We start from the raw sequence: 16629 nt of genomic DNA, 5'->3' as shown, positions 1-16629 counted from the left end.
GGTTGCAGTGAGCCGAGATCCTGCCATTGCACTCCAGCCTGGGCAACAAGAGTGAAACACCGTCTCAAAAAAAAAAAAAAAACTGACAGAGACCGGGGACCATCATCTAGAGCCAAATCCACAGGTCAGATAGCTTGGGTTTTCATCCAAACTCTGATACTTATTACCTGGCCAGAATTTATTAACTTTCCTTACTCAGTCAAGTCCCCCAAATATATTGTTGCTTACATAATGGATAGTGCCTAACCTGAAAATCTGGGATTCATCCTATATTCCTTCTCCATCCATACACTACATCTATCAGACACCAGGTCCTATTGGTATTTGGATCAAAATCAAGTCTTATTGATTTTATCTTTTAAAAAATAACTATTCTACCCTTCCCTGTGTCCCCATTTCAGCTGCCTTAGTTCAAGCATTCATTTTCCTTGCCTGCTCTCCTGCCCTCCAGGGTTAGCTTTCTCACCCAGCTAGCTGATCACATCACTTTTCTGCTTGCATTCAATGGGCCCCACTGAAAGATACTGTCAAATTCTTAGCACAACAAAGCTCTTGTAAACCTGGTCTGAGCCTGAATTTCTAGCTGTATCTCCTGCCACACTTTTCCCTGGCCCCTATACATTTAGCCAAACGAAATTATCGATAAGTTTCTGAAAATAGCTTTTCCTCCTTCTTGCCTTTGCTACTCCCTTAGCTATATTCTGCCCTCTTTTCCTCTGTACAAACTTATCTTCCTCTAAGCATATAAGCTTCCTCAAAGTCACCCCTGACCGCCCCAGGCACTTAGGCCCCATCTCAGTGATCCCAGGGTACCTTGTTCACACCCTGGTTAAGTATCGATCACAATTGTTTTCATCATTGCATTAAACTTTTTGAGCATAGATTTTTTTTTCTATTTGCATCCCCATAGACTAATGTCTGATGCAGAGTAAGGCTCCCTTGCTGTTCACTGCTGAATGAAGAACTAAAGGTGAAAGGTTAAAAGCCACTATGAAACTATCTTATTCTAATGCACAATCACCTAAATCACAATTTGGGAGAGAATTATTCTTTTCGGTTTACAAATCACTTTTTAATTTATTTTAACATCACCACCACTGGAAATCAGGTAAGGCAACTACTGTATCCACATTATATAACAGAGGCTCATCACATCACACATGCTAACTTGAAGATTATGGCAGGAACAATAAAGAGGCTCAACAGGGATTCCTTAGTCCTGTTTCAACCTTTTTATACAGGCTGCCAAGATGACTCAATCCAAAATTGCTGATGTCTCGTGCCTGTAATCCCAGCTACCTGAGAGGCTGATGTGGGAGGATCACTTAAGCCTAGAAGTTCAAGGCTGCAGTGAGCTCTGATCATGCCACTGCACTCCAGCCTGGGCCACAAAGTGAAACTTTGTCTCTAAAAAACTTTAGTGGCCGGGCGCGGTGGCTCAAGCCTGTAATCCCAGCACTTTGGGAGGCCGAGACGGGCGGATCACGAGGTCAGGAGATCAAGACCATCCTGGCTAACATGGTGAAACCCCGTCTCTACTAAGAAATACAAAATAGCCGGGCGAAGCGGCGGGCGCCTGTAGTCCCAGCTACTCGGGAGGCTGAGGCAGGAGAATGGCATAAACCCGGGAGGCGGAGCTTGCAGTGAGCTGGGATCCGGCCACTGCACTCCAGCCTGGGCGACAGAGCGAGACTCTGTCTCAAAAAAAAAAAAAAAAAAAAAAAAAAAAAAACTTTAGTAATAAAATAACTGAGCCAGGCACGGTGGCTTACGCCTGTAATCCCAGCACTTTGTGAGGCCAAGGCAGGTAGATCACAAGGTCAGATCGAGACCACCCTGACAGACATGATGAAACCCCGTCTCTACTAAAAATACAAAAATTAGCAGGGCATGGTGGCGCATGCCTATAGTCCCAACTACTCAGGAGGCCAAGGCAGGACAGTCACTTGAATCCCAGACACCAAGGCTGCAGTGAGCTGAGATCGCACCACTGCACTCCAGCCTAGGCGACAGAGCGAGACTCTGTCTCAAAAAATAAATAAATAAATAACTGGCCAGGCACACTGGCTCATGTCTGTGATCCCAACACTTTGGGAGGCTGAGGCGGAAGGATCCCTTGAAGCCAAGAGATTGAGACAAGCGTGGGCAACACAGCAAAACCCCCACCTCTACAAAAATAAAAATAGGCCAGGTGTGGTGGCTCATGCCTATAGTCCTAGTTACTACATGGGAGGCTGAGTCAGGAGGATCACTTGAATCCAGGAGTTTGAGGCTACAGTGAGCTATGACTGTGCCACTGCACTCCAGACTGAGTGATAAGAGTGAGACTATTTCTTAAAAAAAAAACAGAAAACAAAACAAGCCAGATGTGGAGGTACACACCTGTAGCCCTACCTTACCTACTTGGGAGACTGAGGGTCAAGCCTTCTTGAATCCACTTTCTACAAGGACATCCTAGAAGATGTTAACATGATCAGATCCCTCAAATAGCAGCCTTCCAAGAGAGACAGAGGGTTGCGGGAGGTAAAGATGTCCCTTTCATTCAGTAGCACTGAAGTCAAGTTAGAAAAGTATGAGGCTGCCCACTCTTGGGCATCCTTAGCCCAAGGTCAGGAGATGATAGGCTTGAAGAGGGTGTATTGGTGATGGAGGGTGAGGGTGGGGGGGTTATTTACAGGATCCACAAGCCCCCTGAAAAGTTATTTGGAAGAGTTTGTGTAAAAATTTGTGTTTGTATCTCCTAGGAAGAAGATCCACTGGCTGGGCATGGTGGCTTACACCTGTAATCCCAGCATTTTGGGAGGCCGAGGCAGGTGGATCACCTGAGGTCAGGAGTTCGAGACCATCCTGGCCAACATGGCGAAACCCTGTCTCTATTAAAAATACAAAAATTAGACAGGTATGGTGGCGGGCGCCTATAGTCCCAGCTACTCGGGAGGCCGAGGCAGAAGGGCATGAACCAGGGAGGCGGGGGTTGCAGTGAGCCAAGATTGCCCCACTGCATGACGCCCTTGGGGACACAGCGAGACTCTGTCACAAACAAAACAAAACAAAACAAAAAGATCCATTACATTTACTGGCTTCTCAAGGGTTCTAAGAAAATGCAAACAGATGATTAGAAAGGAGGGGCTTAGTTTTTTCCACCCAGGGGAGGGGCTCAGTTCTTTCCATCCAGGGCAGCCCCACTGCTAACCTAGACTCAGAGTTGCTCCAAACAATGTCCTCTCACTTCCACTCCTTACCCTAGTTTCAACTCCAGCCCTGAAAACAGCCACAGAGAGGCCTTGGGGATAAAGGTCTTTATTGAACAACCTTATCTCACTCAGTAATAAAAGAGCAGGAGGCAACAATTCCCCCAGAAGTCTGCAGCCGTGTCCACCCTTGACAGTAGGATGCATGGCTGCTGATACATCAGCTACAGTTTAGAGCCCCTGGTGGTCACTTAGATATCATAATTGGGGTTCTTCCGAAGGATAACAAAACCTTCCAGAATGGGGGTAACAGGAAGAAACTCCTCAGTGGCCAATTCTGCCCGTTCCCCGTGGGCCAACAACACTGGGGTTGTATGTGTCTGGAACCCTGTGATGGTCTTCGGCTTGCCAGCCTGGCCCACCACATCCACTGCCTGTAGGGTAAGAAAATGGAAAAGATGGAAAAGTAGCAACAACCCACTGCCCACGTCAGTTTCAGCAAAGCAAGTATATGTACATTCTCCAGTTTGGGAATACAGCCTGAGCCCTCCCCTCTACTCAACCTCTCACCTGGCCCACACGGACAGACACTGGCAATGGCCGCAGCTCCTCATCAAACGTAACCAGCATTCGGGGCTGCATGGCAGCCACCAGCCCATACAATACATAGTGTGATTTGCCTAGAATAACTGAGGGAAGCAGACAGGACAAAAAGCTGGGAGACAAAGGGCAGGCCTGGCCAGAAACACTAGAGCCCACCTCAGCCCTGACCCTTTAACCCCTCAGTCATATGACTGAATCCATACTCCTCCCCTCATATAACCTACTACTAACCCAGAGATACCCCCACCTCACTTTGCTTACAGCCCTTAGACTTGAAAATCGCATTTCCCGTGACTTAGGAGCAGATGCTGGGCACACCACTCTCAAGCCTCTTCGGGGCCAGATCGAAAGTGTAGATGATGAAAGGCCCAAAGACTCTCAGGAACTTAGAGTGATACAGAGCTAACTTAGGGTCCTGAACTTAAATTATCCAAGTGGTCCTGAGAAGGGTGGAGTCAGAGCACTACATGCTATGATATAAAATTTCTGACAGGAACTCACTGTTTCGAACATCCAGGAAAGAGACAAGCACAGTGAGCAGCCCAGCCACAGCCACTTGACTCATAAGCTGCCGGTCACTGTGGTAGGGGCAGAGGGTAAGGGTACCCTTCCCTAAATGTGTTAGGCCCTGAAAAAAACAGAGGGAAGTAGAGGTAAAGAGTCGCCACTGAGGAGACATTGCCTAACCCAGCCAAACAGAAATCTCCCACGTGGTCACATCTTTCCTCCTGGGCCAGCACTCCATGTTCCTCCTTCCATCACCACAGATACTTCCCCAGCATGCTCTGTAGAGAAGAGTTCTATTCTTTACCTGTGCCAAGCGCACCATGAAGAGGTTGTTTGGGTCCTTGGCATGATATTGAGCTAACTGGCGCAGCATTGCAGCCAGACGGGCATTATTGGTACCTGGAAATGTTAAGCATTACAGAAGTGAAAAAAGGGGGCCTCAAATCTTCCCCCAATCTGTTTATAATCTTCTTCTGCCCGATACTCACCACTGCCCACCATGCCCATGGCAAAAATGGAGTTATAGGAAACTTCTGGATCAGCATCATGAGAGAATTTGCTTAGGGTATCCAGGATGTTGAGTCGTGGATTTGAAACAGAGATCAGGGCCAGTGCTAAAGGTACAGCCCTCCGGAGTGTAGGCTCCCCATATCTCAGCTGATGATCCAAGAAAATACAACAATAAAGGGGAATGCAGTAAAAACAAGTTCCATTACAGGAGTGGACTGATGGGTAAAAGGGGGTCTTAACTTCTGTAGAAAAGGCACAGCAGGCCAGGCGCGGTGGCTCACACCTGTAATCCCAGCACTCTGGGAGGCCGAGGCGGTTGGATCACAAGGTCAAGAGATTGAGATCATCCTGGCCAACATGGTGAAACCCTGTCTTTACTAAAAACACAAAAATTAGCTGGGCATGGTGGTGTGCGCCTGCAGTCCCAGCTACTTGGGAGGCTGAGGCAGGAGTATCACTTGAACCCAGGAGGCAGAGGTTGCAGTGAGCCAAGACCGTGCCATTGCACTCTAGCCTGAGCAACAGCGAAACTCCGTTTCAAAAAAAAAGAAAAAAAAGAAAAGGCACAGCAAAAAGACCACCTGTCCACCAAGAAAACCCATCAGAAAAGTCTTCGCTGGGGAACCCTAGGTCATCAAAACCAATATATTCCAATTTTCTTCATGCTATACTCACCAAGTGGCCAAAGGTTCGTAGTGCCATCTCTGCACCAATCTCCTCCCCCATAGCAATAAGGGCAATCCCCAGAACAGCCACTCCCTGCAATTGAAGAGACACCAGAACCCACTAAGCTCAAGGAATAAAAAACAGTCACCCTTGCCACAAGTCCCATCTGAAAATAAAAAGCCATTCTGTGGGGAACACCCTTACCCCTTACGTACAGAACCCAGTCTCACGCTATTTCAATATGTGGCAATACCCAGAGAGGCGCTAAAGCAAAAACCAAACCTAGCTCCCCTGTATGCTTATCTCTTCTCACAGCCTCTCTGGAAGTGCCCAGCTGCCCATATAACCTGATGTGCTCCCATGTCTGCAGGGGCTTCCTTTTTGTCCTTGTCCTTCTTTTCTTTCTTGTCTTTGTCTTCCTCCTTCTCTTTGGAGTCAAAGTGTTCGCTACAAATGTGGAGCAGCTGCTGCACCTTCAGCACATTCCCAGAGCCTGCATCAGGGTGGTGAGGGAGAACGGACAAAAATGAGAAGTTACCAAGGAAATGCTTTGGAAAACAGTAGAAGTCTAAAGAATCTAGAGCAGGTCACAATGAAGGAGAAAGGAGAAACAACCTGAAAATAAGGACCAAGAAAGAAGTGAGGAGTCACTGGGGAAGCACAAGACAGACTCATAAAGACACAGACCTGCATATGCACACACATCCACTAGTGTGTTGGCAAAACTGCGGAATGGCTCTGACACAACCTCCAGTGCAGCCAGGATTGCCTCAATAGCCTCACCCTTCCCTACAGGACAGATTCAAGGGGTCAGAGGATAGTTGCCTCCATCCAGCACAGCCTGACACATAAACCCTCCCTGTTGTATCCAGTTACTGTCAGCTCTTTGCCCAAATAGAAACATCCCCTCACCCAGGTGGTTGAGACCCAGTCCAAGAGGAAGCCAACGAGCATAAGTGTCCTTGAGCTCAGTCTCTGACTTCTCCATGATGGTCTGAAGGATAGTGGAAGTTACATCTCCATTGCAGGACCCCACTGCTATCATTCCACAGGCTAGAGCTGTCACACCTGCCACCTAGAGGTAGGAAAATCAGTATTACACACAGTAAGTTATTAAAACATTTATGTCTTGATTCAAGATAGCCTATTCCTACAGTCCACTGCAAGATATTCTCACTAATTACATTAGTCTATAATCCCTTTTTGATGGTAGATCAAAATAACAATAGTAGCCATTACTCATTGAATATATACTATATGCCAGCCACTAGGCCAACTGTTTTGCGTACTATCGACATTTAACCCTCATGACAACCCCAGGATCACAGGTCCTGAGGTTTTCCCCTGCACTGCCTTTTTTTTTTTTTTTCTTTTTTGAGACGGAGTCTCGCTCTATCGCCAGGCTGGAGTGCAGTGGCGCAATCTCGGCTCACCGCAACCTCTACCTCCTGGGTTCAAGTGATTCTCCTGCCTCAGCCTCCTGAGTAGCTGGGACTACAGGTGCGTGCCACCATGCCCAGCTAATTTTTGTATTTAGTAGAGACGGGGTTTCACCATGTTAGACACGATGGTCTTGATCTCTTGACTTTGTGATCCGCCCGCCTCAGCCTCCCAAAGTGCTGGGATTACAGGCGTGAGCCACCGCACCTGGCCGTTATCCCCGTTTATGGATGAGAAAAATATGGCCTGAAGAGACTGAATTACTTGTTCAAGATCATACTGCTTATAAGCAGAGGTGGCAAGATTTGAACTCAAGTCTTTCTGACTCTAAAACCTATGCCACTAGCCCCCATGCCATATTTATCCATTAATGATGCTGCACAAGTATGAACATTTAAGGCTGACCAATGTCTACAATACTAAGGAGAATCATCAACCCCAGGCTGTGTTAAGTTACACTTCACTCTAGTCCAAGTAGTTTCTCAGACATTCCAAGGGACAGAACGCAATACTAAAATGTTAACTTTTGTTGTTTCTTTTTTTAAAGACAGGGTCTCACTCTGTCACCCAGGCTGGAGTGCAGTGGCACAATCTCAGCTCACTGCAACCTCCACCTCCAGGTTCAAGCAATTCTCCCATCTCAGCCTCCCTAGTAGCTGGGACTATCGGCGAGTGCCACCACACCCAGCTAATTTTTCTGTGTATTTTTGGTAGAGATGGGGTTTCACAGTCTTGCCCAGATTGGTCTCAAACTGCTGGACTCAAGTGATCTGCCCACTTCAGCCTCCCAAAGTGCTGGGATTACAGGCACGAGCCACTGCACCAGGCCTAAAATGTTAACTCTTTAGCCTTAAAACCACCAGAGGCTTAGAAACCCACATCAAGGGGTTTCACTGAGGTGACACCCCTCAATACACACAAAGAGGCATGTATACGTATGCACACATGCACACACTTACTTCTTTTTCATTATTTATCACAGAAAGTAGGACTCAAAGCACCTTCCCTACTTACTCTAAATGCTCAATAGCCTCTACTTACCTCCATACTGGACTTTGAATCTCCCATCACAGGCAGCAGCAGTGTTAGGACATCTTCACGATTTGAGCCAGCATAGGCCAAGCCTAGCCTGCAAAAGCCATGGGGAGGCGGTCCCCAACACATACCCAAGGATGCAGCAAGAAAAGAACAAAAAGAGAATCGGTCATTCATTCACCATTTCAACAAACATTCACCAAGAGTCAGATACCCAGTAGGCATAGTGGTAGCCCTTGGCAACATAGGTGAAAAGGGCCCAGTTCCTGTTCTCCAGAGTGTACAAGCTGAGCACTACCAGAAAGAAAAGTGAGAAACCTTACCCAAAGATGGAACCAAGTCTCATGGTGTTGCTGTTGTGGAGAACATAGTCTGAGAGCAGTGCCAGAGCAGGGTCACACTCATTCCGGACCCCAGAGTTCACTATGCCACAGGCAAGAAGAGCTCCGGACTACAAAGAGTAAACAGATTCTTCACTCAGGATACTCTACCTTCCTCACCACAAAGGATGCAACATGGGCCTCACTGCAGCACCCACCTTAACTGGAGTTAAAAACTGGGCAGACCTCACCAGTGCAAGAGAGGCACTGCTAGGCACTAGAATATGGAAGGGGGAGGTCCCCATAAGCAGGCTGTATGCAAACGAACCTTAATGTAGTCCTCAGAGGAGTACAGGTACTTGTCAATCTGGGTGAGGCCACCATCCACATCCCACAGCAGAATCATCCCAAGAGATGCAGCTGCACTCAACATTCCTATACCAGAGAAGAATCTATTAGTCTTACAATGGTCCTATCCTGAGGATCCTGTTATTATAAAGAGCTCTCCAAAGAACTGCATGGTGGATCCCTTGTCAGATAACTTATGACTCCAAGAGGACAAAAGAAGTGATCAAAGCAAAACAAAAGACAAAGCAGGAAAGGAATTATACCATGGTCCTTGTTCTTGTAAAGCCATTTGTTGCCATCATCTGTTAGCAGCTTGTCTTGGCCAAAAGCTGCATTCACAAAGCCATTCACAAAAGAGGAGGCCAGGTTCATGCGGGCAGAGTCCACCTGAGAGCCACTGCCCCCAAACCCTGTAACAGGAGGGAGAGGAAAGAAGGTTTCAGCTAGGACAGGAAAGAAACACAGCATGGCAGCTGGTTTCTGGTTCTGAACTAGTCCTTTAGTATCCTCTACCTATACCCCCAAGCAGTGACCTGAAAAAAAGTTCATGGGGATTCTGAGCTCAGTAGGATAAGCATGTTGGCTAAGCCATCACTCCCAATACAAGGGGCGTAACTACAATCCCCCAACTCCCATACACAGAGAGGGCTACTCACTGTTGTTCTCTAGGTGGGTTTTGTAGATGTCATCAGGCACCTTGGGCTCCATGATGTCCAGCTGAAGAGAAGTCAGAGGGTCACAACTGCTCCCCTAGAACTCCCCCAGCTGTCCCTTCCGCTATCCCACTGAATGGCAATTCTAATCAAGGAGAGTCTAGTCAGAGGTATAGTCGGCGAGGTGAAATGGCAGGTAGAATTATGATAAAAAAGGCCTTGATGAAAAAAGGGCAGTCTCACCTCCCGAGCTAAGGCCAAGAAGTTGCTGTTGAGCTGTACATTGGACATGATCTCTGTCAGGTCCTCATACTCCTCAACGTCTTCACTCAGCTCCAGAAACACCCCATGCCGGCCTAGCATGAATGCCATCTGTTTCTGTACTACCCTGTGGAGAGAGTCCGTACATCTGCTCACCACTGCCCACTAAGAGCACAGGAAAACCCCTCAAGCCCTAACCAGAAACTACAAGTCCCAGCTCCTTATGCAAATGTCCTATTGGTGAGCTTATCTCTTTGCCAGCTTCTTCCCTACATACACATCCTTGCAGGAGGTAAAGATGTCTTCTACCAACTCCATGTCATTGAGCATCAATGCCAATCTCAGAGCTTCAGGGAACCGGCTAAACTTTCGGAACACACCCAGGGCACAACGCAGTAGGGCTGAGTTCTCAGGCTCAGGCACGTAATTCACACAACTACAAAAGTAAAAGTAACAAAGAATTCAGAAAGTGCCAGGCACTCATTTTCCCCATTGAATTCACTTACCCAAAATAAATAATGAATACCTACTACACACCAGGCACTGTGCTAGATGTTAGTACTAAGAAGACACAAAGTCTCTGTCCTCAAGAAACTCACAGACATCAACAGATTAACTACAGCGTGATGTTATGCTTGAGCAAATGCTCTGGGAAAATAGAGGAGGCACAATTGAGAGAGGTGTTGAGGAGGGCATGCCTGCCACCCATCCCTATCATGTTCACTCACCTGGTAAGATAAAGGCAGACCTTTGCATATGCATTCTCATCAATGTCCTTCTCGAGCGTGTCCACCTGCTCAATTTCCATAAGCAGGTCACAGGCCTCATGCTCTGCATTGTGGGCCATGTTGTAGGGGACAATTTCCTTCACCAGGGTGAGCAGTGGCTCCCGCTGGACCTTCTCCGCGTCATCCAGCTCCTGCCACTCCTTAGCCACTTCTCCTGCCAGATGCCTACAGATACACCCAGACGATTAAGGGAGCACAGCTTCAGGGGAAGCACTTCTCTGTGGGTCAAGAAATCCAGTGTCTGGGAAATTCAATACACTGATACTCCAAGACAGATGGTACTCCACAAGAGAATTCTGAATTATCTTAGAGCCTCAAAGCCCCCTTCAGATTCCCAAGAAGAAAGATCTTACCTGACATACTCATGACCCCATGATGCCAATTCCTCCTGGGAGCCCACTAGCCGATACTTGAGGCACTCGCGCTCCCCACTCATGGTCATGGCCAAAACAGAGATGATGTCAGCAGCAAAACGCTATAAAGAAAACAGTCCTTTGAAGTCAAACCCAACAGTCCAGCATAAAGGGAACATGCATTGTGGAATCAAGATCGTTATGTCCAAAATTTAACTATTAACTATATACCAATCTCTGTACTAGAAATTTAACACGTTATCTAAGCTAAACCTCACAAAAACCAAGGTTGGTGTTGCTATCTCCATTTTATTTATTTATTTTTTTTGAGATGCAGTTTCGCTCTCAGGATGGAGTGATGGAGTGCTGGAGTGCAATGGTGCACTCGGCTCACTGCAACCTCTGCCTCTGGGGTTCAAGCAATTCTCCTGCCTCAGCCTCCTGAGTAGCTGGGATTACAGGCGCCCACCACCACACGCAGTTAAATTTTTTTTTTTTTTTTTTTTTGTATTTTTAGTAGAGACAGGGTTTCACCATGTTGGCCAGGCTGGTCTCAAACTCCTGACCTCAGGTGATCCACCCCCTCGGCCTCCCAAAGTGCTAGGGTTACAGGTGTGAGCCACCACACCCAACCACTATCTTCCTTTTAAACTAACACAGCTGAAGGGTGATAAAGAAGGGATAATGTGGAGAAAAATGGAGGCTCTCAATTTTACTTTAATGGCAGTTATAAACGATTAAAAGGTTTTAAGCAGAAAAGACCCATAACTGAGAAAGATCACAATAGCTGCTACATAAGAGACAGACTGTGTAGGAACAAAGGACAAAAGCAACATCAGTTAAGAGGTGCTGCAATAGCCCATGCGAAAACTGAACATTTCCAGGATGAGGGTTGTACCAGCAAGCACAGAAGTGAATGAATGTGGAACATATCTTAGAGATAAATGAATGTGCATGGGATAGAAGGAAAGAGAAAAATCAAGGTTAAACATAAGTTAAAAATAAACCATTATAATGAAACCCCAAAGTCCAATACAAATAACAGAAACGGTGTCTTCTGAGAAGTTGATCTTACTTTCAGCTCTTTTGTGGATATTTTGACTGTGATGAACTCTGCTCAAATAGATCAGGGCTAAGGTCTATCAGGCTGCCTGTGACTCACAATGAGTCCCCCCATAGTCTGGGTAAAAAGGAATTCCTAAACTAGGCCTCCACCAGGTTTGAAACTGTTTTACCTTATTCTCCCCAGGGGCCATGTTCTCATAGATTTCCTTCAGTTTGCCATAGTGTGGACGCAGAAATTTGAGAGGCTTGGGCACTGAAGTCATGGAAGTTGTAGAAGAACGAATTTGCCTTCGCAATTCCTCCAGCGCTGGTCGATACAGAGATGTGTCCTTCTCCTGATCAAGAGAAGACAGGGCTCAGACAAAAAGGAGTCACACCCCTTCAAGTCATAATACAAAGATATTTAACTTAACAACTCCTCCAAGGAAATAGCTGTGTCTTATTCATTCATCTGTGATTCCTCAACTCCCTGCACCCTGCCTGGCACAAAAACAAATGACCCAAGTTAAGAGTTAAGAATTCTGCTTCTCCCACAAGAGAAAGCTGCAAAACTATACGAATACCCTTTGTAACTCTCCTGCCTCCCAACATCATCATAACACTGACCCTAAAATACAGTCCACCGTACACAGCAGTTGCCTCAAAACAGAATAAAACAAACAAGTGGGAAAGATCCAAACATGCACCGAATCATGTTAACATCGTGACTCACCCCCAGTCGCTCCACGAGCATCTCCAGTTCATCTTGAAGCTGTTTGTCCTCCTCAGACTGGAGGGTTGGGAGAAGCAGCTCATGAAGAGAATGAATCCCAAAGACGTCCTCCTCCCACTTACCCGGGGCAGGTGGAGAATAAGCCTGCCTTCTTAGGAGGGGCCAGGTGGACAAGGAAACAGTGGAAACAGGAAGCCCTGGTGGGAAATCAGCCTAGGTTCTGAACCAGGCTCTACTTGAAAGCCACTCTAGGAAACGGAGGTGACAATGACCCGCCCGAGTCCACCTCACGCGGCAGTGGTGAGGGTTGGTGGGGACGGCGGAGGTGACAGCGCGGAACGGAGAATGAGGAGCAGAGAGGCAGGGTGCCGGGAGTCCCGAGGGTCGCCCCAACCGCCCTCTCCCTGGTGCGGTGGGGTCGTTGGGTGTCGGGCCTGAGGCCTGCGGGACCGCCGTGACTCAGCCCCGCGGCCTCCTCCGCCGGCTCTCGGGGTCGCGCCTCACCAGCTCCTGTTCTTTGTCCTTGTCCCCAGCATCCCGCCGCTCCTTGCCGCTCGGCTTCTCGTCCGTGCCGCCGGGGGCCGCCGCTGGGGGCTGCTGGGGCTGCACCGGCGCCTTGTCCCGGCCTCCCTCCTCCATCTCCGCCGCCACTGCCGGCCCGCTGCGCGCGCACCCGCTCGCACCGCCCTTTTTCCCACACCGCCTCGCGCGCGTCGGCCGCAGCGCCCCTCCTCCTCCAAAGGCCACCCGCGACCGGAAACGCCGGGGCGAGCCGGGGACGCTCGGCGACCCATCCACCCACACGGCCTGAGAGCCCCGCCCCCTGACCCCGCCCACGGAGGCAGGCGGAGACTACAATTCCCAGCCTCCCCCGCGCCATAGGCACTCCTGGCCCCCGACGTCTTCGGAGTTTCCTGCAATCAGCGGGACTTCGCCGTGTGGCGTTTGGGTACGCTCGCTGCCGTAGATGGTTGGTTTGCGACCCGAGATACCGAGTTTTCCTTGGCCATAGGTTTTTCTCATAACGGTGTAAATGGGACCCACAGTGACACTCCAGTTGGCTGCGTGGCGCGACAGACAAACTAGATTTCTTGAAGTCCAGGACGCTTGATTGCCGCCTGTATAAAGTCTGTGTAACTGTGTCTAGCCCCACACCACTGTGAAATATTAACTTCATTTGGCTTTGTTATTGTTCTTGTTGCTTTTGAGGAGACTCGCTCTCTCGCCCAGGCTGGAGTGCAGTGGCGCGATCTCAGCTCACTGCAACCTCCCCATACCGAGTTCAGGCGATTCTCGTGCCTCAGCCCAATAGCTGGGATTACAGGCGCCCGCCACCAAGCCCAGCTAATTTTTGTATTTTTTAGTAGAGACGGGGGTTTCACTATGTTGGCCAGGCTGGTCTCGAACTCCTGACCTCAAGTTATCTGCCTGCCTCGGCCTCCCAAAGTGCTGGAATTACAGGCATGAGCCACTGTGCCAGGCCTGGAACTGTGTCTTATTCATCTTTATGCTCCTAGCCTCCAGCCTAGTGCCTGGCTTGTGGAAGGCCTTGATAAATATTTGCAGAGTGCATGCATGCGTGAATGAATGAATGAATGAATGAATGGCTTTGCATTCATCTTCAGGCCATCTTTGTGTATAATAATGACCCACTGGGGGCTGTCTTTGGAGGCCAGAACTAGGCATTGGAAAATCATCAGGTTTCTCCATTTGTGAATCATGACAGACCCACTAACACTTTTTTTTTTTTTTTTTTTTTGAGATGGAGTCTCTCTCTGTCACCCAGGCTGGAGTGCAGTGGCGCGATCTCGGCTCACTGCAATCTCCGCCTCCCAGGTTCAAGCGATTCTTCTGCCTCAGCCTCTCAAGTAGCTGGGGATTACAGTCACGTACCACCACGCCTGGCTAATTTTTGTATTTTTAGTAGAGACAGGGTTTCACCGTGTTTGTCAGGCTGGTCTGGAACTCCTGACGTGGTGATCCGCCTGCCTTGGCCTCCCAAACTGTTGGGATTACAGGCGTGAGCCACTGCGCCCGGCCTATTAACCTCATTTGATATTCTTCCACAGTTGAAAGAGAATACTCTGCTATTCCCGTGGCTACCATTTTAAATACTTTGGGGAGCCAGGTGGAGTCAAAATGGATCAATAAAGCCCTGTGCTCCCCGCCAAGTTCTGGAGTTAAAAGCAGAACAAGACAACCTCCGCTGTCTTCTCGTCTTTCCCTGTGAAGTCTTAAGAGGAGTGTGACTGACGCGCTTATGTCAGGAGTGCTTTTGAGTGAGTCCATGCACTTCTTACAACCTTTTGAGATTGGTAGGGTTAGGTCCATTTTACAGAGGAGATCATTCAAGTAGTAGAATGAGGATTTATTTTTTATTTTATTTATTTATTTATTTTGAAAAAGTGTTTCTCTCCTGTTGCCCCGGCTGGAGTGCAATGGCGAAATCTCGGCTCACCACAACCTCCGCCTCCCGGGTTCAAGCGATTCGCCTGCCTCAGCTTCCCAAGTAGCTGGGATTACACATGTGCCACCACGCCCAGCTAATTTTTGTATTTTTAGTAGAGACGGGGTTTCGCCCTGTTGGTCAGGCTGGTCTCCAACTCCCGAACACAGATGATCCGCCCGCCTCAGCCTCCCAAAGTGCTGGGATTACAAGCGTGAGCCACCGCGCCCGGCCTAATCAGGATTTAAAGCTCAGTCTTCCAGTCTTCAAAGCCCTCGACTGTTTTAGGCAAACCCCAGAGTTTCTTCTTTTTTCTTTTTTTGAGACGGAGTCTCGCTTTGTTGCCCAGGCCAGAGTGCAGTGGCGCGATCTCGGCTCACTGCAAGCTCCGCCTCCCGGGTTCACACCATTCTCCTGCCTCAGCCTTTCCAGTAGCTGGGACTACAGGTGCCCACCACCACGCCCGACTAATTTTTTGTATTTTTAGTAGAGACGGGGTTTCACCGTGTTAGCCGGGATGGTCTCGATCTTGTGACCTCGTGATCCGCCCGTCTTGGCCTCCCAAAGTGTGCTGGGATTACAGGCCTGAGCCACTGCGCCCAGCTCAGTTTCTTCTTCAGCTGTGTGTGTGTGTGTGTGTGTGTGTGTGTGTGTGTGTAAGGTGAGAAAAAAGGACGTAACTCTTCTCCCTTTCACCTAGTGGGAACACTCAGGAGTCTTCTAGGAATCTTATTTTATGGGTTCTGACACATTGAAGAGTAAAAGACACCTAGTACAACATAGCACTGAATGAATGTTGGCTAAATGTTCGTGTAGATACAGAAGTAAAGGTCTGAATCCATTTTAAATACCTGTTGCTCCTTTCCACTCAGTGTTTGGATTCTAGGCATAAACTTCCATTGCCATTACCAATGACTCCCCCAGCGCTGGTCTGCAGACAAAAATTCAACAGTCCATAACTGTTCTGCCTATTCTATCTCTGGCTTCACGGTGTCCATACATTTTCACGCTTTCTTCAGTCATCTGTAGAGGGATTTTTTTCTAAATCTCCTCTTTATCCATGACTTCTTTTTTTTTCTTTTCTTTCTTTTTTTCTTTCTTTTGTTTTTTGAGACGGAGTCTTACTCTGTTGCCCAAGCTGGAGTGTAATGGCGCGATCTCGGCTCACTGCAACCTCCGCCTCCTGGGTTCAAGTGATTCTCCTGCCTCAGCCTCCCGAGTAGCTGGGATTATAGGCACGCGCCAACTTGCCCAGCTAATATTTGTATTTTTGGTGGAGACGGGGTTTCACCATGTTGGCCAGGCTGGTCTTGAACTCCTGACCTCAGGTGATCCGCCCATCTCAGCCTCCCAAAGTGTTGGAATTACAGGTGTGAGCCACTGTGCCCAGCCCCATGACTTCTATCAGATCGCAGATTTTGTGCCACATACCAGTCACACCCCAGCCAGTACCTTAGCGGAGGTAAGGTGATGAGGCTTTAATAAAGCTCAGGTGACTGCAGATGAAGAGTAAATGAATAGGTGTTGTAGTATGTTTCAACATTTTTGTAGGTTTGAAATGTTTTGAAATAAAACATTGGGGGTTTTACACATAGGAGAACACAAGTTTTAGACGTAGATCTGATATTTACAACCAAATTCTGCCATTCACCAGCCGCGAAGCTTGGGCAAGCTACCTAATCTCTCTCAGCCTGGTTTCTGCTTCTGTAAAATGTGAATCATAAAGTATTT

The 16629-nt window shown here is 48.1% G+C and overlaps 1 protein-coding gene across 1 annotated transcript; it reads right to left on the bottom strand.

Moving 5' to 3' along the window:
- Positions 1–3282: 3282 nt before the first annotated feature.
- PSMD2 (proteasome 26S subunit, non-ATPase 2) lies at positions 3283–13256 on the bottom strand. Its single transcript, XM_033211899.1, has 21 exons — positions 12957–13256; positions 12453–12509; positions 11911–12075; positions 10676–10797; positions 10263–10487; positions 9812–9970; positions 9517–9661; positions 9277–9337; positions 8884–9030; positions 8601–8707; positions 8276–8403; positions 7959–8046; positions 6390–6552; positions 6165–6266; positions 5825–5970; positions 5487–5570; positions 4790–4958; positions 4606–4700; positions 4296–4422; positions 3762–3880; positions 3283–3625 (listed from the first exon to the last, which is right to left on the bottom strand). Exons 1-21 carry the CDS (start codon positions 13089–13091, stop codon positions 3443–3445), a joined length of 2727 nt encoding a protein of 908 aa, XP_033067790.1. The 5' UTR covers positions 13092–13256; the 3' UTR covers positions 3283–3442.
- Between the last annotated feature and the right edge of the window lie 3373 nt (positions 13257–16629).

The sequence above is a fragment of the Trachypithecus francoisi genome, unplaced genomic scaffold (genome assembly GCF_009764315.1).
Source record: "Trachypithecus francoisi isolate TF-2019V2 unplaced genomic scaffold, Tfra_2.0 Lachesis_group0, whole genome shotgun sequence".
Classification (NCBI taxonomy): domain Eukaryota; kingdom Metazoa; phylum Chordata; class Mammalia; order Primates; family Cercopithecidae; genus Trachypithecus; species Trachypithecus francoisi.
The sequence above is the reverse complement of the archived record's forward strand: the minus strand, read 5'-3'. Positions and strand labels throughout refer to the sequence as shown.